Source organism: Barbus barbus, assembly GCF_936440315.1.
Source record: "Barbus barbus genome assembly, chromosome: 13".
NCBI classification, from domain to species: Eukaryota; Metazoa; Chordata; class Actinopteri; order Cypriniformes; family Cyprinidae; genus Barbus; species Barbus barbus.
In genome coordinates, this window is record NC_136741.1 from 6,536,279 (window position 1) to 6,556,207 (window position 19,929).

At 39.1% G+C, this 19,929-nt stretch overlaps 1 protein-coding gene across 1 annotated transcript; it reads left to right on the forward strand.

Moving 5' to 3' along the window:
* The first annotated feature begins 3,128 nt into the window (after positions 1 to 3,128).
* Positions 3,129 to 18,060, forward strand: LOC306878884 (fidgetin-like). The gene is made up of 3 exons (XM_079431467.1): positions 3,129 to 3,370; positions 4,205 to 4,379; positions 13,507 to 18,060. The coding sequence occupies exons 2-3, from the start codon at positions 4,349 to 4,351 to the stop codon at positions 14,697 to 14,699; spliced, it is 1,224 nt and encodes a 407-aa protein (XP_079287593.1). The 5' UTR covers positions 3,129 to 3,370; positions 4,205 to 4,348; the 3' UTR covers positions 14,700 to 18,060.
* The last annotated feature ends 1,869 nt before the right edge of the window (positions 18,061 to 19,929 follow it).

Below are 19,929 nucleotides of genomic sequence, written 5' to 3' on the forward strand. Positions count from 1 at the left end.
CCGTGTGTACCGAGGAGCAGAGCTTGGCAACACAGACCATCGTCTGCTGGTGGCCCAGCTCAAGCTAAAGCTGCAAGCCAACCAGCACACCAAGACTCAGCCTCGCCTGGACTCCTCCCTACTCAGTGATCCAAACATCGACACAGACTTCGATAACCTGGCTACTGACAAGGTGAACTGGCAGACCTTCAAGGAAAGTGTCATCCAGTCAATTCACAATGTATTCGGATGCTCTCGACCTTCCCCAAAAAAGCCTTGGATATCAGAGAGGACACTCGACATCATCGACCGGCGGCGTGAGGCCCGGCTCCGAGGTGACCTGACGGAGTATCGGCGACTGAACCGCCAGCGCAATGTGGCTATAGCCGAGGATAGGGAGAAGTTCTGGCAAGCAGAAGCTAAACACCTAGAGTCCGCAGCCAATAACAACAACATCAGCCGTGTCTTCAGTCTGCTGCGCCAAGCCCGTAATGGCCCACACATCAAGACAGCCCTGGTGAAAGATTCTGATGGCAACCTTATAGCAACTGAAGCAAACTGCCTCGAACACTGGAAAGAGCACTTCAGCCTCCTTCTGCAGCATGGTACCTCCCCGGCTGATCCCACCATACCATCGGCCGCTAACGCTGCAGCCCCTAGTGTTGCCTGCAGTACAGACCCTGTCACATCTGAGGATGTCAGAGCCACTCTAAAAAAACTTAACAACAGGAAAGCCCCCGGCATCTGTGCAATATCCGCTGAGATGCTAAAATCAGGAGGTGAAAGCATCGTCGAGTGGCTTACCCACATATTCAATGAGGCATGGGAGACAGAGAGGCTTCCTAGCGACTGGACCAGAGGAGTCATCCTGCCCTTCTGGAAACGTAAGGGTGACATGCTAGTCTGTGGCAACCACGGAGACATTACCCTTCTCTCCATCCCCGGCAAGCTCTTTACCAGGATCTTGCTCACTCGTGCTCTCCCAGCCATCAGAAGCAGCCGCCGTCCCCAGCAGGCTGGCTCCATGCCTAACCGCTCCACAACAGATCAAATCTCCGCCGTTCATTTGTTGATAGAGAAGACCTACGAATTCCGTAAAGATTGCCATCTTTACATCGGGTTCATAGATCTGAAGGCTGCCTTTGACACCGTCTGCCACGCTTCACTGTGGAGTATTCTACACTCCCTTGGAGCACCACCCAAGATCGTTGCCCTGTTCAAGCTGCTTTATAGCAACGCTCAGAGCTGTGTCCGTATCAATGGCAGAGACTCAAACTGGTTTCCCATCTCCAGTGGCATTCACCAGGGCTGCGTGGCTGCTCCTGACCTCTTCAACTGCATCATTGACCATCTGATGTCCAGGGTTTGTGAGCGGGTCCCTGGAGTGTCCTTCGGCAGCTACCACCTGACTGACCTGGAGTACGCTGACGACACCATCCTGTTCAGCACGTCCTACAGCCAGCTGAGAGATGCTCTGGGCATATACAGCGAAGAGGCTGAGAAGCTTGGCCTCCAGGTGAGCTGGACGAAAACCAAGTTCATATATGTCGGTGACGGACCGGATCCACTTCCCCTGCGGCTTGGTAATGACATTGTAGAGCCTGTCAAGAACTTTGTGTATCTGGGATCCATAGTGACAGACAACGGGGACCTAAAACCAGAGATTATCCGCAGAAGAGCCCTGGCTGCATCAGCCCTGCAGTCTCTCTGGAAACCACTCTGGCGGCACCAGACCATCTCACGCAAGACGAAGCTCCGGATTTACAACTTAGCAGTACTCTCCATCCAGCTTTACGGCTCAGAGACTTGGTCCTTAAACAAGACTCTGGCTGCAAGATTAGATGGCTTTGATAGCAGGGCTCTCAGAACCATCGAGAACATCAGGTGGCCCCAGCGGGTTTCCAACCAAGTGCTTAGAGCCCGCACGTGCCAGCCTAGAGCATCCTGCCTGACTGCGCAACGCCGCACCTGCTGGTTTGGCCATGTCCTCCGCCTTCCTCCTGACCATCCGACGAGAGCCATTCTCCAGTTTGACCCGAGGGCCGCAGGCTGGAGACAACCACGAGGTAAACCCCACACCCGATGGCTCGACGTCATTGCGGGCGACCTCCAACAACATGGAGTTGCTGTGGAAGATGCAGAGCAGCTGGCACAAGACTGGCAGCACTGGAAACTACTGGTTCATCTGGTCGGCTCAACGCACAGGGACGGGACGCCCCCCCCCCCTACCCATCGCAGGAGCCCTAAATAATTTTTTTTTAATAAATCTCAGGTACAGAAAAAGCACTTTGCAGTTTATTTAATTGTTTATCAAATTACATAGCATCAAATGAGTAACACCATATGTGATCCTGGACCACAAAACCACAAAATAAGTAGCACGAGTATATTTGCAGCAATAGCCAACAATACATTGAATGGGTCAAAATTATTGTTTTGTCTTTTATGCCAAAAATCATTAAGATATTAAGTAAAGATCATGTTCCATGAAGATATTTTGTAAATTTCCTACTGTAAATATATCAAAACTTAATTTTTGTTTAGTAATATGCATTGCTAAGAACATTTGGACAACTTTAAAGGCGATTTTCTCAGCATTTTGATATTTTTGCACCCTCAGATTCCAGATTTTCACATCTCAGCCAAATATTGTCCTATCCTAACAAACCACTGAAAGCTTATTTAGGCCATTCAGCTTTCATATGAGGAATAAATTTTTTTTTAAAATTGACCCTTATGACTGGTTTTGTGGTCCAGGGTCACATTTAGGAATTAATTATAATATAGAGTCCTATAATCAAATTTACACGACCTTTTCATGACCCTTCATACTGTGGGGTTGCAACCCATGAGACTTGGTTGGACAACAACATAAATAATATTTTCTCACAGCTGTTTTCAATGACTTCCCGTCCTTTGTCACAATCTGTGTACAACATCAGCGAATGTTGTCCTTTGCCACAAATAAATGATAGGAATTATATTTATATGTTTAATTGAATTCCCAAAGGATGTTTAAACCCGCTAGCTTTGATAGTGTTTAACATGATATATTACGTGTGCGTGAGAGAGAGAGAGAGAGAGAGAGAGAGAGAGAGAGAGAGAGAGAAAAAGAGAGAGAGAGAGAGAGAGAGAGAAACTGGACTCTCGGTTGGAGTCCGGTAGGGCGCATGCGCAGTCGGAGATGAAGCTTCTCCGCTTTCTTTTCGGCAGCTGGCGTGAGGTTCTGGAATTCCAACATGGCAGTAGATGTGGTCAGTATTTCTATGGTGGTCAGTCTCTCCAGTCCTGACTTGGAAGCATTCCAGAACATCACCGACTCGGAGTAACCCTCATCCTTCGCTCTCAGCAGCACAGCTGGACGCTGTCGCCGTTCTCCGGTGCAAAACAGGTAAATCTTTCACTTTGTTTGTGTCCACCAGCTGTCCGTTTGTACCGGATAGAGAGAGAGGGGCCATGCCACATCACGGACAGCGCGCTCGGACACTCGGACACAGGCCCGAGCAAAACATAGTGCGCAGTTTTTGTTCGGCGTGACTCTAAATAGCATGAAATTATGATAGTTTGAGCACTAGGCAAGAAGTTTTATTATTGGAGCAGAGTTTTATAATAAGGCAGCATTGATCCGTGTGTTGTGTTGTGTGTCCAGGCGAGAATGACAGAGACATGCTCACCTATCAGCACAATTCAACATGATCTCTGATTTAATTTATAAATCTCACTTTAGCTATTATAGCCTATCAGTGATGAGACTAGGCCATTCAAATATAGAATTGCCAAAACAATCCAGAGTGACTAATACTAAATATTATTTAAATGACATTTTAATCAGATTGAATATACTTATTAGCTAAATATTTATCTGCAATAATTATAACTAAACTGAAAAATCGCCTACAATGTAAAATCCTAATTAATAGGCTACGTCTAGTTTTTTTTTTTTTTTAAATAGCTAAATAGAAATAAATATTCAGGATTTACCTGACTTTTTGAGCGCACTAATATATGGAAAATAATATTTGTATAAAATGTTTATAGCTATAAAATATTTAAATAATAATAATAATATAAAACAGTTTGGGGGGTAAATGGGAACGTTAAACAAATAAATATGCCTAGCCTATCCAATGATAATTACTAAGAATTTTCATATAGGCCTACATTTAATTGTAGGAACATTTTGCCGCTGCATTATATTCATCTCTCCTTCTTTCTTTCTCCACAGTTTGGGATTCCTGTCCGCTCAAAAAACTGTTTATTTGCATGTGGTGCGTGTCCTTCAACTTACTGGAAAGTCTTTCTCTACGCTTTGTGGGAATCATTGAAGTGAACCTTTCACTCCTTTTTGTCACTCTTAATTACCTTGCTGATGTCAAGCAATATGATCAGCGGTTTATATGGTAGGTCATATCTCTATTTTGTTTGTAAATGCAGCATTTCTATAATAATTTCTGTATGAATCATTTGAATGTTTTTTACTGTCAAATCCCAATCATATGCATGGATGCATTAGTTATTTTAATTATTGCCTGGCAGAAATGACAAGAAAGTACAGTCCCAGGAAAGAGGGTAATGGGATCATGGCCCAGGATGGATTCGAATTCAGAGACGCTACAAAAACAACAGTTCTCTTAAATAAAAGTGTTAGAACATTCTAAATCTGACCTCTTCTCCTCACTTTTTATAGCCAATATTTTCCTACTTAAACGTTTTCTCATTCGGATATTACATTCATACTGGTCGCGATTGATTTTCAGTGCTATGATAGCGTTTTCCTGGTTCGCGTCAGGGGATGGAGAGTTGAGATTGGAGGTTACAGACCGCAATCATGTAGCGCTGTATCTCCAGTCGGGCGCGCGGGCAGAGCGACTGCTGCACGAGCGCGTAATAAATGCTCGCGCTGTGATGGGATTCTGGCGGAAATCAGCCGTGAGCGCACAGTGGCGCGGGTCGTTAGATGTGCATAATTTGGACGAAATGACAACACTTCATTTTCCAATATTCTAGTGTTCCCCTTGTCTCTCTTTGTCTGTCTGCCTCAGTCAGAGCTGTCGACTTGTCTGTATGAGGGTTGTTTATCTGTCTGAATGTGGTGTCACTGAGCAAGTCACACAATGAATCACAAGTTTGATGGGCATTCGTGAATTAGAAATGGACAGTTAAACTACCATGTGTGTGTGTTTCTTACTATACTTTCACATGGCCAACTGGCTAACATCAATCATTGAGTGACATTGTCTTTTATTGTTCTGCTTGTGTGTAGTCTACAGGTTTAGCTGTTTTATGTCCTACAAATGTAGTGAAGTGGTCTTCGCTATTTGAAATGCTTATAAATCAATCAAATCATGTATTAGGCTACTTAAATCTGATTAAATCAACAGGTTTGTGTGAAGTTTAGTGTTTCAGACTTTAACAACCATGGACATTTTGAGGGACAATGAGATATGGCTACATTTATTTAATTTTAATATTATTATTATTATTATTATTATTATTTGACATGAATCAAATCAAAATGACAAATAGTAATATCCTGTAATGCAAATTGCTCAGTTTCAGTCAGAATTTATCAAATAGCTCAAATGCATTACTTTACAATAAATTCTGGTTCTTGTATGTTCTTTCTTTTCTCATTTATTCCCTTAAATCCTTTTAAATCCTTTAATTGTTTTAAAATTGTACAAGACACAGTTACAGCCGTGGTAGTGTATAAATAGCCATCTTTATGAAATATGCTGTTCACTATAGTTTCAGAAGTGTGTGTGTTTGTGTGTCAGAGGCCTTAATTATTGTTAAGCAGAGGCTCATTTAAAGGTAGAGGGTCATACCTTGAATTCTACATTTTAAAAAATGAATATGTTTGTGTTCTGTGAGGAATTGAGCGTGAAGTCCATTGCTGATACTTACTGCTTTTCTGTGCTGTTGTTTTCCCTACACTTCCTGTAGGATGATGTAGTTAAGGAACTGGCTTTTGTTAGCTGAACGGATATTGCAAAAGATTAACAGGATGGAAAGTGATATTGAGGACATTTAATAATCTATAAACTAATATTCTACAGAAAATGTTTTATTTTCAAAAAAAAAAAAGTGAAATCTTTTATAATCAATTGATTAATTGTGATTAATTAGAAAACAAATTAATGTAATTTCTGTTTTTAGATCATTATCCAGTATAATTAAGCCTAGTGTTGTCAATTTAAAAATGTATTTATATAAAAATTTAATTTATGCCATTATATTATTACATTACATTGAGTACACATTACAAAAATAGCTGTACACTTGTGTGAACAGCTTGTTCTGTAAGTAAGCAAATGCTGTTTGTCGAAGTGTGTTGCCTGATAAGTCTGAGCTGACACACTTGCACACTTGCAAAAACATATTTTAATTTTCATTTACTCAGACAGTAGGTAAATACCCTTTTTTTTTTTTTAAATAAAAAAAAACTTTGGACCCTTAAGTGTGTTTGCCCATGTTGGCTACATATTAGGGATAAAACAACAACAAAAAATATAGTTATATATAGTTTTATATATATAAAATGAACATATATAGTATCTCATTAATTACCTCCCTTTCTCATCTTCCTCTCCTGTCCGTCAGCCCCTCCTTCTTTTTGACAGTCAGATTACGGTAAAAGTTTGGTGTTGACAGTGTGCGTGATGAAATTATCCCTCTATCCTTTACATCTAACACCACTTTTTTTTTTTTTTTTTCACGTCTCCATACCTCCAGCTCAATCCCTCCTTTCACACATCTAAAGATATTTAGCGACAAGAGGAAAGTGTCTTTGAGTGACTAATGAAGACTTTCTCATGTCTCTCATCGGTCCCTATTACACAGAAAACTAGTGCATCCATCCAGTCTGAGTGTGTGTGTGTATGCATATGAGAGATGATTGAGCTGTTTAATATGCTAAAGCCCTATTAAAGGCCGATGTCAGCAGCAGACGGCATGCGGCTGCCCAGCCTGCCCCGGCCCAGTGCTCTGCATTGTGTCTCTAAATGAACACGGTACTGTGTTAATTAGCAGAGGAAAGTGGCGTGTGGAATTGAATTGGTCATTGACATGCAAGGCGTTCGTCTCGTTTCAGAAAGATATGAAAGTGATTTAAGCCCTTGCTATGTCTTTTATTGAGGTTTTAAATAATCTATCTGCAGAAAAGAGAAGAGAAGAGGGAGGACGTGAAAGAAAAGAGTTGTCTTAGATTGAATTTATCATGTTTTTTTTTATTTTTGCCATGTATGTCTCTCGGAAATGTTTAATTCAGACTGATTCATTTGAGTCAAAGTGTCAGATTTCTATGCCACTACTGTTACCAAAGAGAATTGCAAAATAATGACTGTTTTGAAACAGGTTTCCAGAACACTTTCAACACAATAGTCCTGTCCCAAAGTCACTCCATTAGTTGAGCCAGGGATGCTCATGCAAATAAAGTGTTTTGAAAGTGCTTCAAACTGTGTTTATACTTTCCAGGGAAAATGTTGCAATTTGCAATCCATTTAACCCATAATTTGGTATTTCCAAGTGAAACAGGACAATTAACAGGAAAAATGTAGGATGAGTCTCGATTTTATCCATTGGAAACTGATTTGAAGGTGAAAAGTGGCCATTACACACCAAAAACCGAATTCAGTTTACTAAAACAACATCTTTATATCTATTTGGTTATTGATTAAAACATTATATAATAATGTGAACCAATTGAACAACAACCAACACCACTGAATAGAAATTTAAAAACAGTTGCAGAGGAAGAAGTTCAAGTTTTAAAATTCATTGCCATTTTCTTTTCGGAAATTAATCTCCGAGTATATATGCAAGCGATCATAGAGATGTGAATATGTTTGTACCAGCTTTGCAATTCGGCATTTGCATGTATTCATATTTTTACTTGTGTTTGAGGTTGAAATATTTTGAAATATTGTCACACCTATTCATTCTTTGTTTTCAGTTAAAGTCCATTGGAGTCTTAAAGGGATCATATGAGGCGATTTCAAGTTTTCCTTTCTCTTTGGAGTGTTACAAGCTGTTTGTACATGGATACAATCCCTGAAGTTGCAAAGACTAAAGTCTCAAAACCAAAGAGATATTCTTTATAAAAGTTAAGACTCTGCCACGCCCCCCTAAAACGGCTAATTTAAACACACCCCCACATGTCTACATCACTGTGGGAAGATTTGCAAAACACCACCCAAATGTATACGCAATGAAAGAAGGCAGGGCTATTATTCTCGCTGTAGTATTGTTGCTGCCGCCGGCGCCATGTCGTGGAGATGCTGGGATTCGTTGTGAAAGTGAAAGTACTTTGTTTGGACTTCCAAAAGAGGACACAACTAGAAATAAGGGGTTAAGTTGTATTTACAACACTGTTCCAGAAAAGTTCAACCCAAATATTAGAGTGTGTGCAGCGCATTGTACAGAGGACTAGGCCTATTTCCTGAACCAGGGAGAGTAGCCTACAATGCCAGCTGTGCACAAAGGCTGTTTCTATAAAGTGGGGCAATTCCAAGGACAGTCTGGCGCTTCTGACTCACAGCCTGTAAATTATCGTTTCTGCTACTGACTATTCAAACGCGAGTTTTGAGCTGTGTAGAGCAGTGCTTGTTGTTTGTCATTTCTCTGATCACAAATGCAGACATGGTAATGTTTACGTGGCGTGATGCAACGCGAAGCCTAAAAAGACAGTATAAGTCATTATAATCAGTAATTATGTCCCCACTGGATGCAACAAATGCCTTGTTTATAATGGGTTTTATTGTTTTTGTGTCGTCGGCACGGCATCACAATACGGTAAGGGGCGTAATATTTCCGTCTCACGCTTGAGGTATTTGGCCAATCACAACGCACTGGATAGCTGGCCAATCAGAGCACACCTCGCTTCTCAGAACGACGAGCTTTGTAAAAATCTACACGTTTCAGAAAGGCAGGGCATAGAGGAGCAAAAATAATGTACAGTATGTGGAAAATGTGTTTTTTGAACCTTAAACCGCATAAACACATTGCATTACACCAAATACACAAAATAATGTTCTTTTTAGCAATGTCATATGACCCCTTTAAGAATTTTGACTTTAACATTGAAAATTGCACACACTTGCACACAGGAGTTTATCAAACTGGAGCTGTATGTTGTGGCTGGTTTCACCTTAAAGTTTTCATTTAATGGTCTCTTACCCTTTCTGCGTCATTTTACAGCGACTTTACAAAACAAAGGTTTCAGTCTCTGAGCTTAAATGTTCATAGGCCATCCGCTGCTGAGGCTACGTTCTGTCATACTTCTCTGCACCTCCCTCTCTTTCTTTTTTCTCCTCTTTCTCTCTATTGCAGCTCTCAGCAATCCGGGGCTGAAAGTCAGGCGTTTTGAAGAGAGGACGTTGAGAGTGAATGGCTCATTCACATTAAAGAAGAATTAGAGAGCTTCCACCCTGCCACTCTTACAATAGTCAAACAGCCTGGCACAACAGGAGAACTGTTCACACCAGCTAACACACACACACACACACTGAAAAGCATGCCCTTTGTGTCAAGTAAAAGAGAGTGTGGTTTTGTATCAAATGTATTTTCTGTTTTATTTTTAGATGGATAATATGATCTATGCAGTACCGTGGCTCGTGTCATGCAATATTTATTGATATATTGATGAGTAAACAGCATAAATAGAAGAATGGATTACTCACGCAAAATTAAAATTTTGTCATCATTTACTCACTCTTACATTGTTCCAAACCCATATGACTTTCTTTCTTCTTTGGAATACATAAGAAGAAGCTAATCAGAATGTTCATGCTGCTCTTGTCCATACAATGAAAGGGAATAGTGACCATGGGCTTTTAAACTCCAAAAATTAGCACTATAAAAGAACGATAATTAGTACATATGGCTATATTCTATGTCTTAGGAAGCCAAACGATGGCTTTGTGTGTTGAAATGACAAATTTAAATCATTATTGACTGACGCAACTCGAATCTCATTCACATTTGTATATACTGTATTAATATAATGTCAAAAGAGTGTGATATCAGTATTGCCAAAATTTTGTTCTCATGTGTCTCTGATTACACCTGATCACAATATGCCAATGTGAATATGCTTATTTAAATGATGCAAATTACATTTGAAAGCTATAACAGAGAGAAGGATTTTCCTACTGTTATGACATTTATGGAGCTTTTTTGGCATTTTTAGAGCTTGACAGTCTCTGGTCACCATTCACTTTCATTGTATGGAAAAGTCCACTGTAATTATCCTGCCTGACATCTCCTTTTGTATTTGATGGAACAAAGAAAATCATATAGGTCTGGAACAACATAAGGTTCATTTTTGAGTGAAATACACCTTTAATATAATAATTAAATTCCCTTTTATCCTGAAGACAGTATTGGGTATTTTTGTGGCTCTTTGTTTTGTGTTTGTGAAAGATTTGAAATCAGGAATCCATAGGAATTTGTACTTCAGCAGGTACTTACTGAAGTCAATGGTCTGGATTAGATTGTGTGTATGAGTGTCTACATATTTTGTCTAGATACTGTTTGAAGGGCTTTATCCGTTTTACTATTTTGCTCTTGGCGACAGTAATGGCTGTTTAATTACTCAATAAAAGCATTTTATGGATGCAGTGTGTGTGTGTATGTGTGAGCCTGTGTGATGTATTGATTTTTCTGCCGGAGAAACCTGAGATTTCACTTAGGAGAAGTGAGTCTATCTGTCTGTCGATGTGCTTCTGGTTTTAAATAGTAGTCTATATGCATATACGCACATGCATAAACACGCACAGTTGTTTAAAGAGACGCTACAGCTCAACAAATTTTCAGTGAAGTGAAAATCCCTTTCTTTAAAACCAGCTAATGAAATGTCTGCCTTTAAAGTATGGAACATTGCTTTAAAAATGGCTGTGTGTGTGTGTGTGTGTGTGTGTGTGTGTGTGTGTGTGTGTGTGTGTGAGAGAGAGAGAGAGAGATGGGCCTTCTCCGGAGGATTTGTAGCCAGGGGGTATATTGGAACAACAGAAAGTCATTCTCTAAAGCACCAGCACACACTCTTTTACACACACAAAAGTACACTCACACTAGATCAGCAGCTTTGCGGCTAATGGGATTGTCCAGGTAGTTCTGTAGAATACAACAAAAAGACAGCATTTGAGAGAACATTCCAGCAAACTGCAGCTAATATTGGACTTTACAACACATCACTTTTGGCTTTAGACTCTGGTGAGGATGTAATGTAGGAAAAAACAGCCAGAGAATATATTTATTTTTTTCTGATTTAAATAAATAGCCCACTCCATGATGCATAGTACTTTGTATCGTTGAAGAGTTGAAGTTAGAGTGTAATTCTTTTGAAGAACCCTTCATGCACTGTTTTGGGAATTTCTGCTCTCATCTCAAGAAGTTTGACTGATGTTGATTCTAACTGAGGTTTTATTTTAGGTGACGTTCATCCTTTAAGGTTGTTTTATAGTCAGTCTTGGTTCTTGCAATTGTTCATTCTCAGTGTTAGGCATTTTAACAAACCCACTTTGGCGCATAAACCGTTTCTGCTATAGACACGAATGATATGCCAAATCATGTTGTTTGTGGAGGACAGGTGTGTCGTCACATTTACAAGCAACTGGACATCCTGTAGCTCATACAGCATATTATGGCGAGAGCAAAGTCAGTGTCATGGATTCGATTGCTAGGGAATGCATACACTAATAAAATGTATTTATAATGTAATGTGGCTAAAACCATTTACCAAATGCATAAATGTAAATATAAAAAATTCCATAGACTGACAAATATCTGTAAAACAAAACATTTTCTGTTCTGTTTTTCACATCTTTTTCACAGATCTAGTTTTCTGAATTTTTTTATAGGCAATCATTTAAGAAATAATGCTGAATTAATGACTACTATTATGTTTCACTATAGCCTCAACCGTTAAAAGAGAAAAAACGCAATTAGGAAGTTGTTAAAAGACATATTTAGCTCTTTCATATGTGTTATTGATATTTAATCATTTGTCATTTTATTGTACTTTTATCCTACCATTTCTCAGCCTCCTGTCCTGCTAAATGCCATTAGTGTGATTTGTACCCAGTATTGTAAGTCGCTTTGGTTAAGTGTGTGCTAAACTATATAACTTATATATATATATATATATATATATAACTATATAACCGTTTTTAACAGTTAAAGCTATTGCGAGTGTGATGACTTTCAAAGTCCTAATTTATGTTAGTTAAAGTCTTTCCAGGGAAACGGCGCCAGTTGCTCCACCTCTTGTGTGTGTGTGTGTGTTTGCAGTAAGTCCAGTCTTTTCCCATGAGAGAACACTGAATGACCTCAAGTTGCATGTATCGATCAGGAGGATTTGCTGCTTGATAGAATTGAATGTAATTGGGCAGTTTTTAATTGAGATAGATAGAACATGTAAATTTTGCTCCATCAGCCCAAAATCAATATCCATCTGCTGTAATATGGAGTATATGTCTCTTTTTTTTATTTCGTTTCGAACAAAACATTGGATTGTTTTTGATGCTCAAGGTTTTGTTTATCCACAGTACTTGCAAAGTCAGAAGAAAATCCAATGTTTCTTCATCTTAGAAGTATTTTATGTGTTAGATTTTATGGCTTAAGGACATTATCTCTCTGTTCCTTTCCCTTTCTCCCCCATCTCTCTCCCTCTGTACAGCCATATGCCAAAGTTCGATGCAGAAGAAAAGCTCTTTGTTTCACAAACTAAAATTTTGGTGCAGTACTGTATGTGTGAAGCTGAAATGACAGATACAGTATTTTTAGGGGTAACATCTGTTGTCGGGTTCAGTTGCTAATGCCGAGAGCTACATTATTGATCAGTCGTTATTACAGTATGCTGAAATATTATGTTCCCGCGTGGTGTGCGTGAGTCAATGAAACTGAGAAAGAGACAGAGAGAGTGTAATATGAGGTTCCTTGATTACATTAAAGAGCTTTTATTTTATTCACTTGAGAAGAAGCCTTCTGCTGTATCTCAGTATCAGACCTTAATGATATCATCAGCGCTATTCTTGATGTGTGTGTGTGTGTGTGTGTGTGTGTGTGTGTGTTGGGGGGGGGGGGGGGGGGGGGTGATTCAAGTACACAGCTGAATTTAAACTGCTAGTGTATGCCTCAAAAAAGAATTGTGAAAGCCATTTTCAATTGTCTTTAGATTTTTGTGCTTATGTTTTTTTTTTTTTGACAAGATGATTATGCAGAATTGGTCATTATCTGAAACTGTGGTAATTTTCTAATAACGTTAATTAACCTAAATTGCTCACATTTTCTCCCAGTGGTGTTTTTGTAGCACACTTAATTTATATTGCGATGGAAATAAGGTAGAATAATAAGTATAATTAGTGTTTTTTACAGAAATATATTATAGCATGTTTGCATATTGAGTAGCAAATGCATGTGGCCGGCACATTCAGAGGCTTTTCGTTTATGATGTTATTTATATTTCTGATTTTTATGAAGTTCCATGAGTTTGAATTGACATAAATATACCTTTTTTTTCACTGGCAGGCGTGACCATGCAGTGGAGCCCTGAGCAGTCCCAGTGGGCGGAGCAACACTATGATATCACCTCCACCACTCGTTCACCAGGGCATAAGATCGAAGCACTTAGGGATCCAAGGCTAACAGGTTCGACCTCAGCTGCAGCGTATCAACATTCGTGGGCAAATGATGACATTTCAGCTCTGACAGCTTCTAACCTGCTCAAGAGGTATGCAGAGAGATATTCTGCCATTCTGGATCTACCCTGTGAGAGTGGACTTATGGGATATCCAGACACAGCCATCTCCGTTAGCGTAAGGGGACCTGGAGTTGTGAATAACGGGCCGCCCCTTCTTAATGGACGGAAGGTGGAGGCAGAGCCTTGGCTGGAGAGTGTCTACCCTCCGTTAGGTTGCATCCCCGAGCTTCTTCCTAAAACACCACTCAGTGTGACGGATGTGTCTGTCAGTGCGTGTAACTCACCGGTTATAGGCAGCGGGAGTCTTCCGGAACCTTGTTTCTCCAGCAGCAGTTGTAACGGTCAGACAGGGAATCAGGAGTACAGCAGCACTCCCTACAGCACTCCCTTCCTGCAGCCTGTAGGCACTTACGGTGGCTCTCTTTTCCACCCTACCCCTTCCCATGCCAGTCTGGTATCACCCTACAATGCTAACACCTCACCAAACCTAGCTGCATACAGTTACCCTAACACCCGCTACCCCTCACAGGCCGTTCTTCCTGCTGGCTACAGTCCTCCCCCTCCTCCCTCGGCGTACCTACCTGCAGGTATAACTCCTCCGAACCCTCTTCCAGCTGTGGGATACTCATACCCAGCCACCAGTGTCTCTGAAAATGATGCCCCAAGTGCTAGCAGCCTTTCAAAGTCATATTACCCATCAACTCAGAGTGAGATTGGAGTGTTTGAGGAGTATGATTTTGGCGGCAACTCTAATTCAGACTCTAGGTCTGAAGGCAGCCCCCTATACAGACCTTCAGGAGATGAAACGGTGGACAAGCAAAATGGGTTCAACCGATCGGCTGATATAACGTCTTCATCCTTCAAGCCAGCTAATCACGGAGACTCTTTAAGAAGCTTGGAGACTCTCACGGTAGCCATGAGTGGACGGAACAATGGTACATCCGAACAACACTTCCCATCTACCTCAACTTCTGTTGTAACTTCTCATCAACATCTCTGCCTTGACACAAACACACCTTGAGCGGTTGTGCTCACACTCAAACCACAAGTGCTTGAGCTGATGAAGTGTGAGTGCTCCCCCTAGTGGATCTGAGGTAGAGGGACTTTCTCAAAGTTGGGGTTCAATGGAAGGGCCTCAAAATACAGGTGAAGCAGGGGAATTCTGCCCAGGAGGTCTCTACATTGGACAGGAGGAGATTAGATTCTCCATTCTGGAAAGAGGACAATGATGTTTATGCCCATCCTAGCTGAGCTTAACAGGTCATTGTGAGACACTGACCTCCTCACTCTGATAGGAATGGACAGAACAGTATATCCTCCATGACGGACACATATATCTGAGAGGGATGGAAAGAGTTCGCTCCTTCATTCCGAGAGATAGGAGAGTACATCATGGGAATTTATATGACTAATGGATGTGTTGTGGCTGCATTGGGGACAAGGAGTCACGGTAACAGATGTGGTGGTTGGACACTAGCTTTGGTTGCCCATATTGCCATGGTGTACATTCTGAGTGTGTGTTTGTGGCCTTGTAATGGTTATTTATGTGGTGAGCTTTAATTGTAAATCCTGTTCTCCCTTTTTCCACAGGATAATTGACAAATCCTGATTGTTTAAAGAATCCATGGTTGTGAGTGTGAGAGAGATAGATAGATAAAACCTCAGGAAAGTGTCTGTCAGATAAATGGCGTATGCCTGCGTGTCTAACAGATAAGAAGAGGACGTTTTCACATACCATCCTTAGGAAAAACCCAATTCAATTGACTTCAACCAGGTGGCCCAAAGCAAAATGTTTTTTGTCTGTTGATAGGTTTGTATGCACTTTTGCTGCATTTTAAGAGAGGATACAAGATTCTATCAAACATTATGCAAAAATTGTTTTTGCAGTTCTTTAGGTTCTTAAAGCTGCTGTGTGTAGTTTTTTTCCTGTGAGAAATTACATTCTCTTTTCATAGGTTAATATGCAGAGATAACATTCAGTTATTTGTATGTTTACTTCCCAAAAATGTAAACACTGTGGTTCCGTGTTGCTTTGTTTGAGTGTCCCAACCGACTAACACTGGCTTAATGATTGCTGTGAATTTGATAGCGGAACTTTCATTTGTCAAGTGGAGGGGAACGTTTGAATTAAAAATATTTATTTTTATAATTCCAAATAAAATTACAAACTGCAGCTTTAAAATTTGCTGTTCAAAATATGTAGTAGATAACAGTAATTATCAGTCACAGTGCTGTTCTGTCTTTTCCACCAATTTCTGCTGTTGTCTCAAAAATGTTGTAGACTATCTTGAAAAATAAGCATATTGAGTGAAACATTACTGCAGACATAAAAAAAAATGGAATTCAGACTATTCCGGCCACTTCCTGAGACGGTCTTGACCTGCTTGGCCACCAAAAATAAAACATTGCCTTAAGGGCTGAGTGTGAAAATGCTCAGCGAGAAGGAGAGCACATGACCTTGCATGATTGTCTTCACTTAAGTTTTTGTGCATTTTTAAAAATATTGTTGAGTTTACTTTATCCCAAGCACTGGAAATAGGTTTGGCTGACCTCACTACAAATCTTTGTTTACTTCCTTTCCCTTCTTTGTGAACCCCGCCAAAGGGAATTAACATATTATACTTATTTATGAAAGTCAATCACCAAAGCAGCAGTGTGGGAGCCAAATCACAAAGAAATGTTCAGCCAAAATCACTCCCTCTGTGTGAATACTTTTTTGTCGGTTTTATTTGTGTCCAGTTTCAATGCAGGAGGATGAATTGGCTTCATTCCAAGAGACAAATGAAAGGAATTCTTTGAAAAGGCTGCTTAAAGATTCATCAGGTCAAAATTGAATTGTGAATTGAACCAAATCGGCTGAACTGAACTGAACAAACCTCAATCATGATGATGAATCACGCTCTGCAATGGAGCGCATCACTGCATTGTTTCTGTGGTATTACTGTTATCACATGCTCAGTCTGTTCATAACTTTCCTGTTGACCGCAAACTTTAAAACTAAAATGTGAGAGTTATTTGATTTATTGTATAGTTTTCGAATGATTAGGACATACACCAGTACCTTACACAACTACACACATTTATCATTGTCTAGATGAAAGCACAGGCATTATTTAACAGGATTTTTTTTTTTCAGCTGTTTGCCAAAAGTGCCATTTATATTTCTTTATTTTTAAAGAGAAATGTTTTCTTCCACATGTCTTTATATTGTGATCATTTGAAGTTTTTTTTTTTTACGTTTTCCTGTTTTATTCTGTCTGCAGCTTTTCTGTTTTTGTCTTGATCATTTTGAAAAATAGGAGAATTAAATTATATCCCATCAGTTCCTGATCTGTCGTCTTATTAAAAGGGATGTTTGGTATTAAAACTTTAGAAGAAAGGCACTAAGAGGCTTGATTGTCTTTTTGTTCACACTCATCTGTAGCATTCCATGCAAAACTCTGTTCCTAAACCTAGTGAGCACACTCTTGACATGACAGCTGTTCCAAACAATAGTCAGCAACATTGCATAAAATTAAAATAACATTTTCTTCACTTAATATTATGTGCTATGCATTTTTTGTGGTTATGAAGTTGTGGAGGTTAGCAACATGTGTTAGTGTTCTTTACATACAGAGTCTGAGTATATCTGATGGGTCATTTGAGGTTCCATAATTATTAGGATGTTGCCTATATAGGCAGCCAGGCTGCTCACTAGGTTTTGGAACAGAGATATGATCAATTTTTGGCAACTTTCCAACAAAAGATTCAACTTAGAAAAATGTTATAAGAATCCTTCTAAGATGTACCCAAACCCCTCTGTATTTTTATTTTTTTTAGTTTACTAGAACTAGGGAAAGAGTAAGTCTACAGAATGTGATGTAACCAAATTGAAGTTATGGGTCCTCAAATAATCATTGCATATAGCAGAGGTGAGCCATGGAAGGAGAGATATTGAAAACTGTTCATCATAAACATATCATAAAGTTTATAACTACTTTTACAGCCCATAAACAAAAAACCTTGGCCAGAAATCTGTTTGCAGTAATGGTGCACTAAACTCTCTAAAGGTGTTTTGTTGTATACACCAAGACACAGGACAGCTGTGTTTGGTATTTCTGAGCGCTGGAATTGGTGTTAAAGGTGCATTACAACCACACATGATGTTTCACGGTGTTAATACCACATTTAGTGGTTAGTGACTCCTTTCTGCATTTCAAAATACAGTATTTTATTGCATATGTTCTCAATATATAAAATACAGTTACATTTAGAACGGAGTTGTGAGTTATTGCAGTAAAAAAGAGAGCGTGTGTTGCCATATTCTCAATCGACTCTATTGTGTTTGTTTTCATGAATTTTGGAGTATTGTAAACAATTTGCTAATTAAATATGTTTATCTTAAAACCTCGTTTGCTGTGTTCAATGGATGTGAAACACTACTTGTGGGTTTTACTTTTTGGACAAATTTGATAAAACCACTTTTTAGGGTGCAAAGTTACTGTTAAAAAACCATTCAAGTAAACATTATGCTACAAATGCATAAGTGTGAATCGAATTCTTTTAGAAGTAGTTTTTGGGTTATGGTTAGTCGGTATTAATTAGCTTAAAAAATTAGCATGTAGTCTATTACATTTCTTCACTGAGATAGCTAAATTTCTGTGTGTGTGTGTGTGTGTGCAGTGAAGGATGGTTGTGTTATTTAACTCCCTTTTAAAGCATCTTACAGAGCTTAACATTTTTTGGTACTTCATTTTTTTTCTTTTCACTTTCTGTGATGTGTTCACCCAATTTTTTTAGCACTTATGATGTGCAATAATGCAGTTTATAGAGGGATATAATGGTAATAAAATTGGAGACACTAGGTGTGAGTGTGAATGTGTGTTGAGGGCATTTCTCTGAGATTCTGGAATTTGCTTCAGCATCACATACAGGTGGTTAGGAAAATGGATGGATAATTAATTGCAATATTATATACATAGCCGATATGTTTATGTGGGCTATAAGTGTCATTCAGGTAAATGAGATCATTTTGTTCTTTTGTATTTTTCAGGTGTTTGTTGGTGTTAAACCAGTGTGCGTAGGAAGATATGTTACAGTGAGCTTTTTCTTCTCAAGGTTTTTTGCGCTTTTTCTCACACAGTGACTTATGTTTTAATGGCTTTGTTTTTTTATTTGAAGTTAAATGTAATTTTCAACAATTAAAGTATGCAGGGCATAATTCCATTTAAGGACCCTTAAATGGACAGTCTATGCAAATTAGGGGAAATTGTGCAAAGGCAGAAGAAAGAAAGAAAAACATGAATAAATTATGCAAATAACAAAAGGACTTGACCATTTGAAAGCCTAAATTTCCAGTAATAAGCGCAGTGTTTCATTTTTTATTTTACTATGATGTTATGAAATGACAGTGCTCCAGTGTGTGTGTGTGTGTGTGATGGATTTGACATGGGGTGAATGAACACAAACGGCACTAAATGCCAGTGTGCATGTCTGTGTGTGCGCTGAGGCTTTCTGGATGACGGTACATTTGCGGGGTAATTATGCATAGTATTGGAATGAAGTTCAAATTATGTGTCCATTTGTGCGTGTCTGTTTGTATTTTCTCTTACTTTAACAGCTAAGCAACATGTTTAACCTTTCTATTTAATTGGATTTATTAATTTGATCATTCTTTCTATCTTCCTTTCTTTCTTTCATACACATTAATTTGAAAGAATTTAGTTTTTTGGTATGTATGTGTATCTAATTGACCATATTTTGGCAACAAATTTGTACCCTGAAATTAGCTAAATCTGACAAAATCTCTCAAATCTAGTTTTGAGGACATCCTCATTAAAAACTATTTAAACATTTTTTTTTTTTTAAATTGCATAAACGTTTTTGTTATGGTTAGGTTACAGTATTTATAACTAGCTGATTAGAAAAACAATAAAGGTGCAATAGAGAGATTTAGATACAGTAGAGATCCAGATTTAGATATCCAAGTAAATGTGTATGTGTTTGTGTGTGTGTGTGTGTGCACAGCTTACGTCGTGGTGAATAAATCAGGTTTCAATCCTTCAGTCTTCATACTGGATGACCCCAACAAATGCACTATAACAGAACAATCATCCACCCATTATCCAACTATATTTTTCGGAAAAATTCCCATAATTAGATTAAACATATTTATGTGCTGGCCCTCTGTGCTTCTTTTTTAATGGTGTTTGCTAAGGCAACAGTCACTATAACTATATATATAGCAGTCTTCATGATGGACGATATTTTAA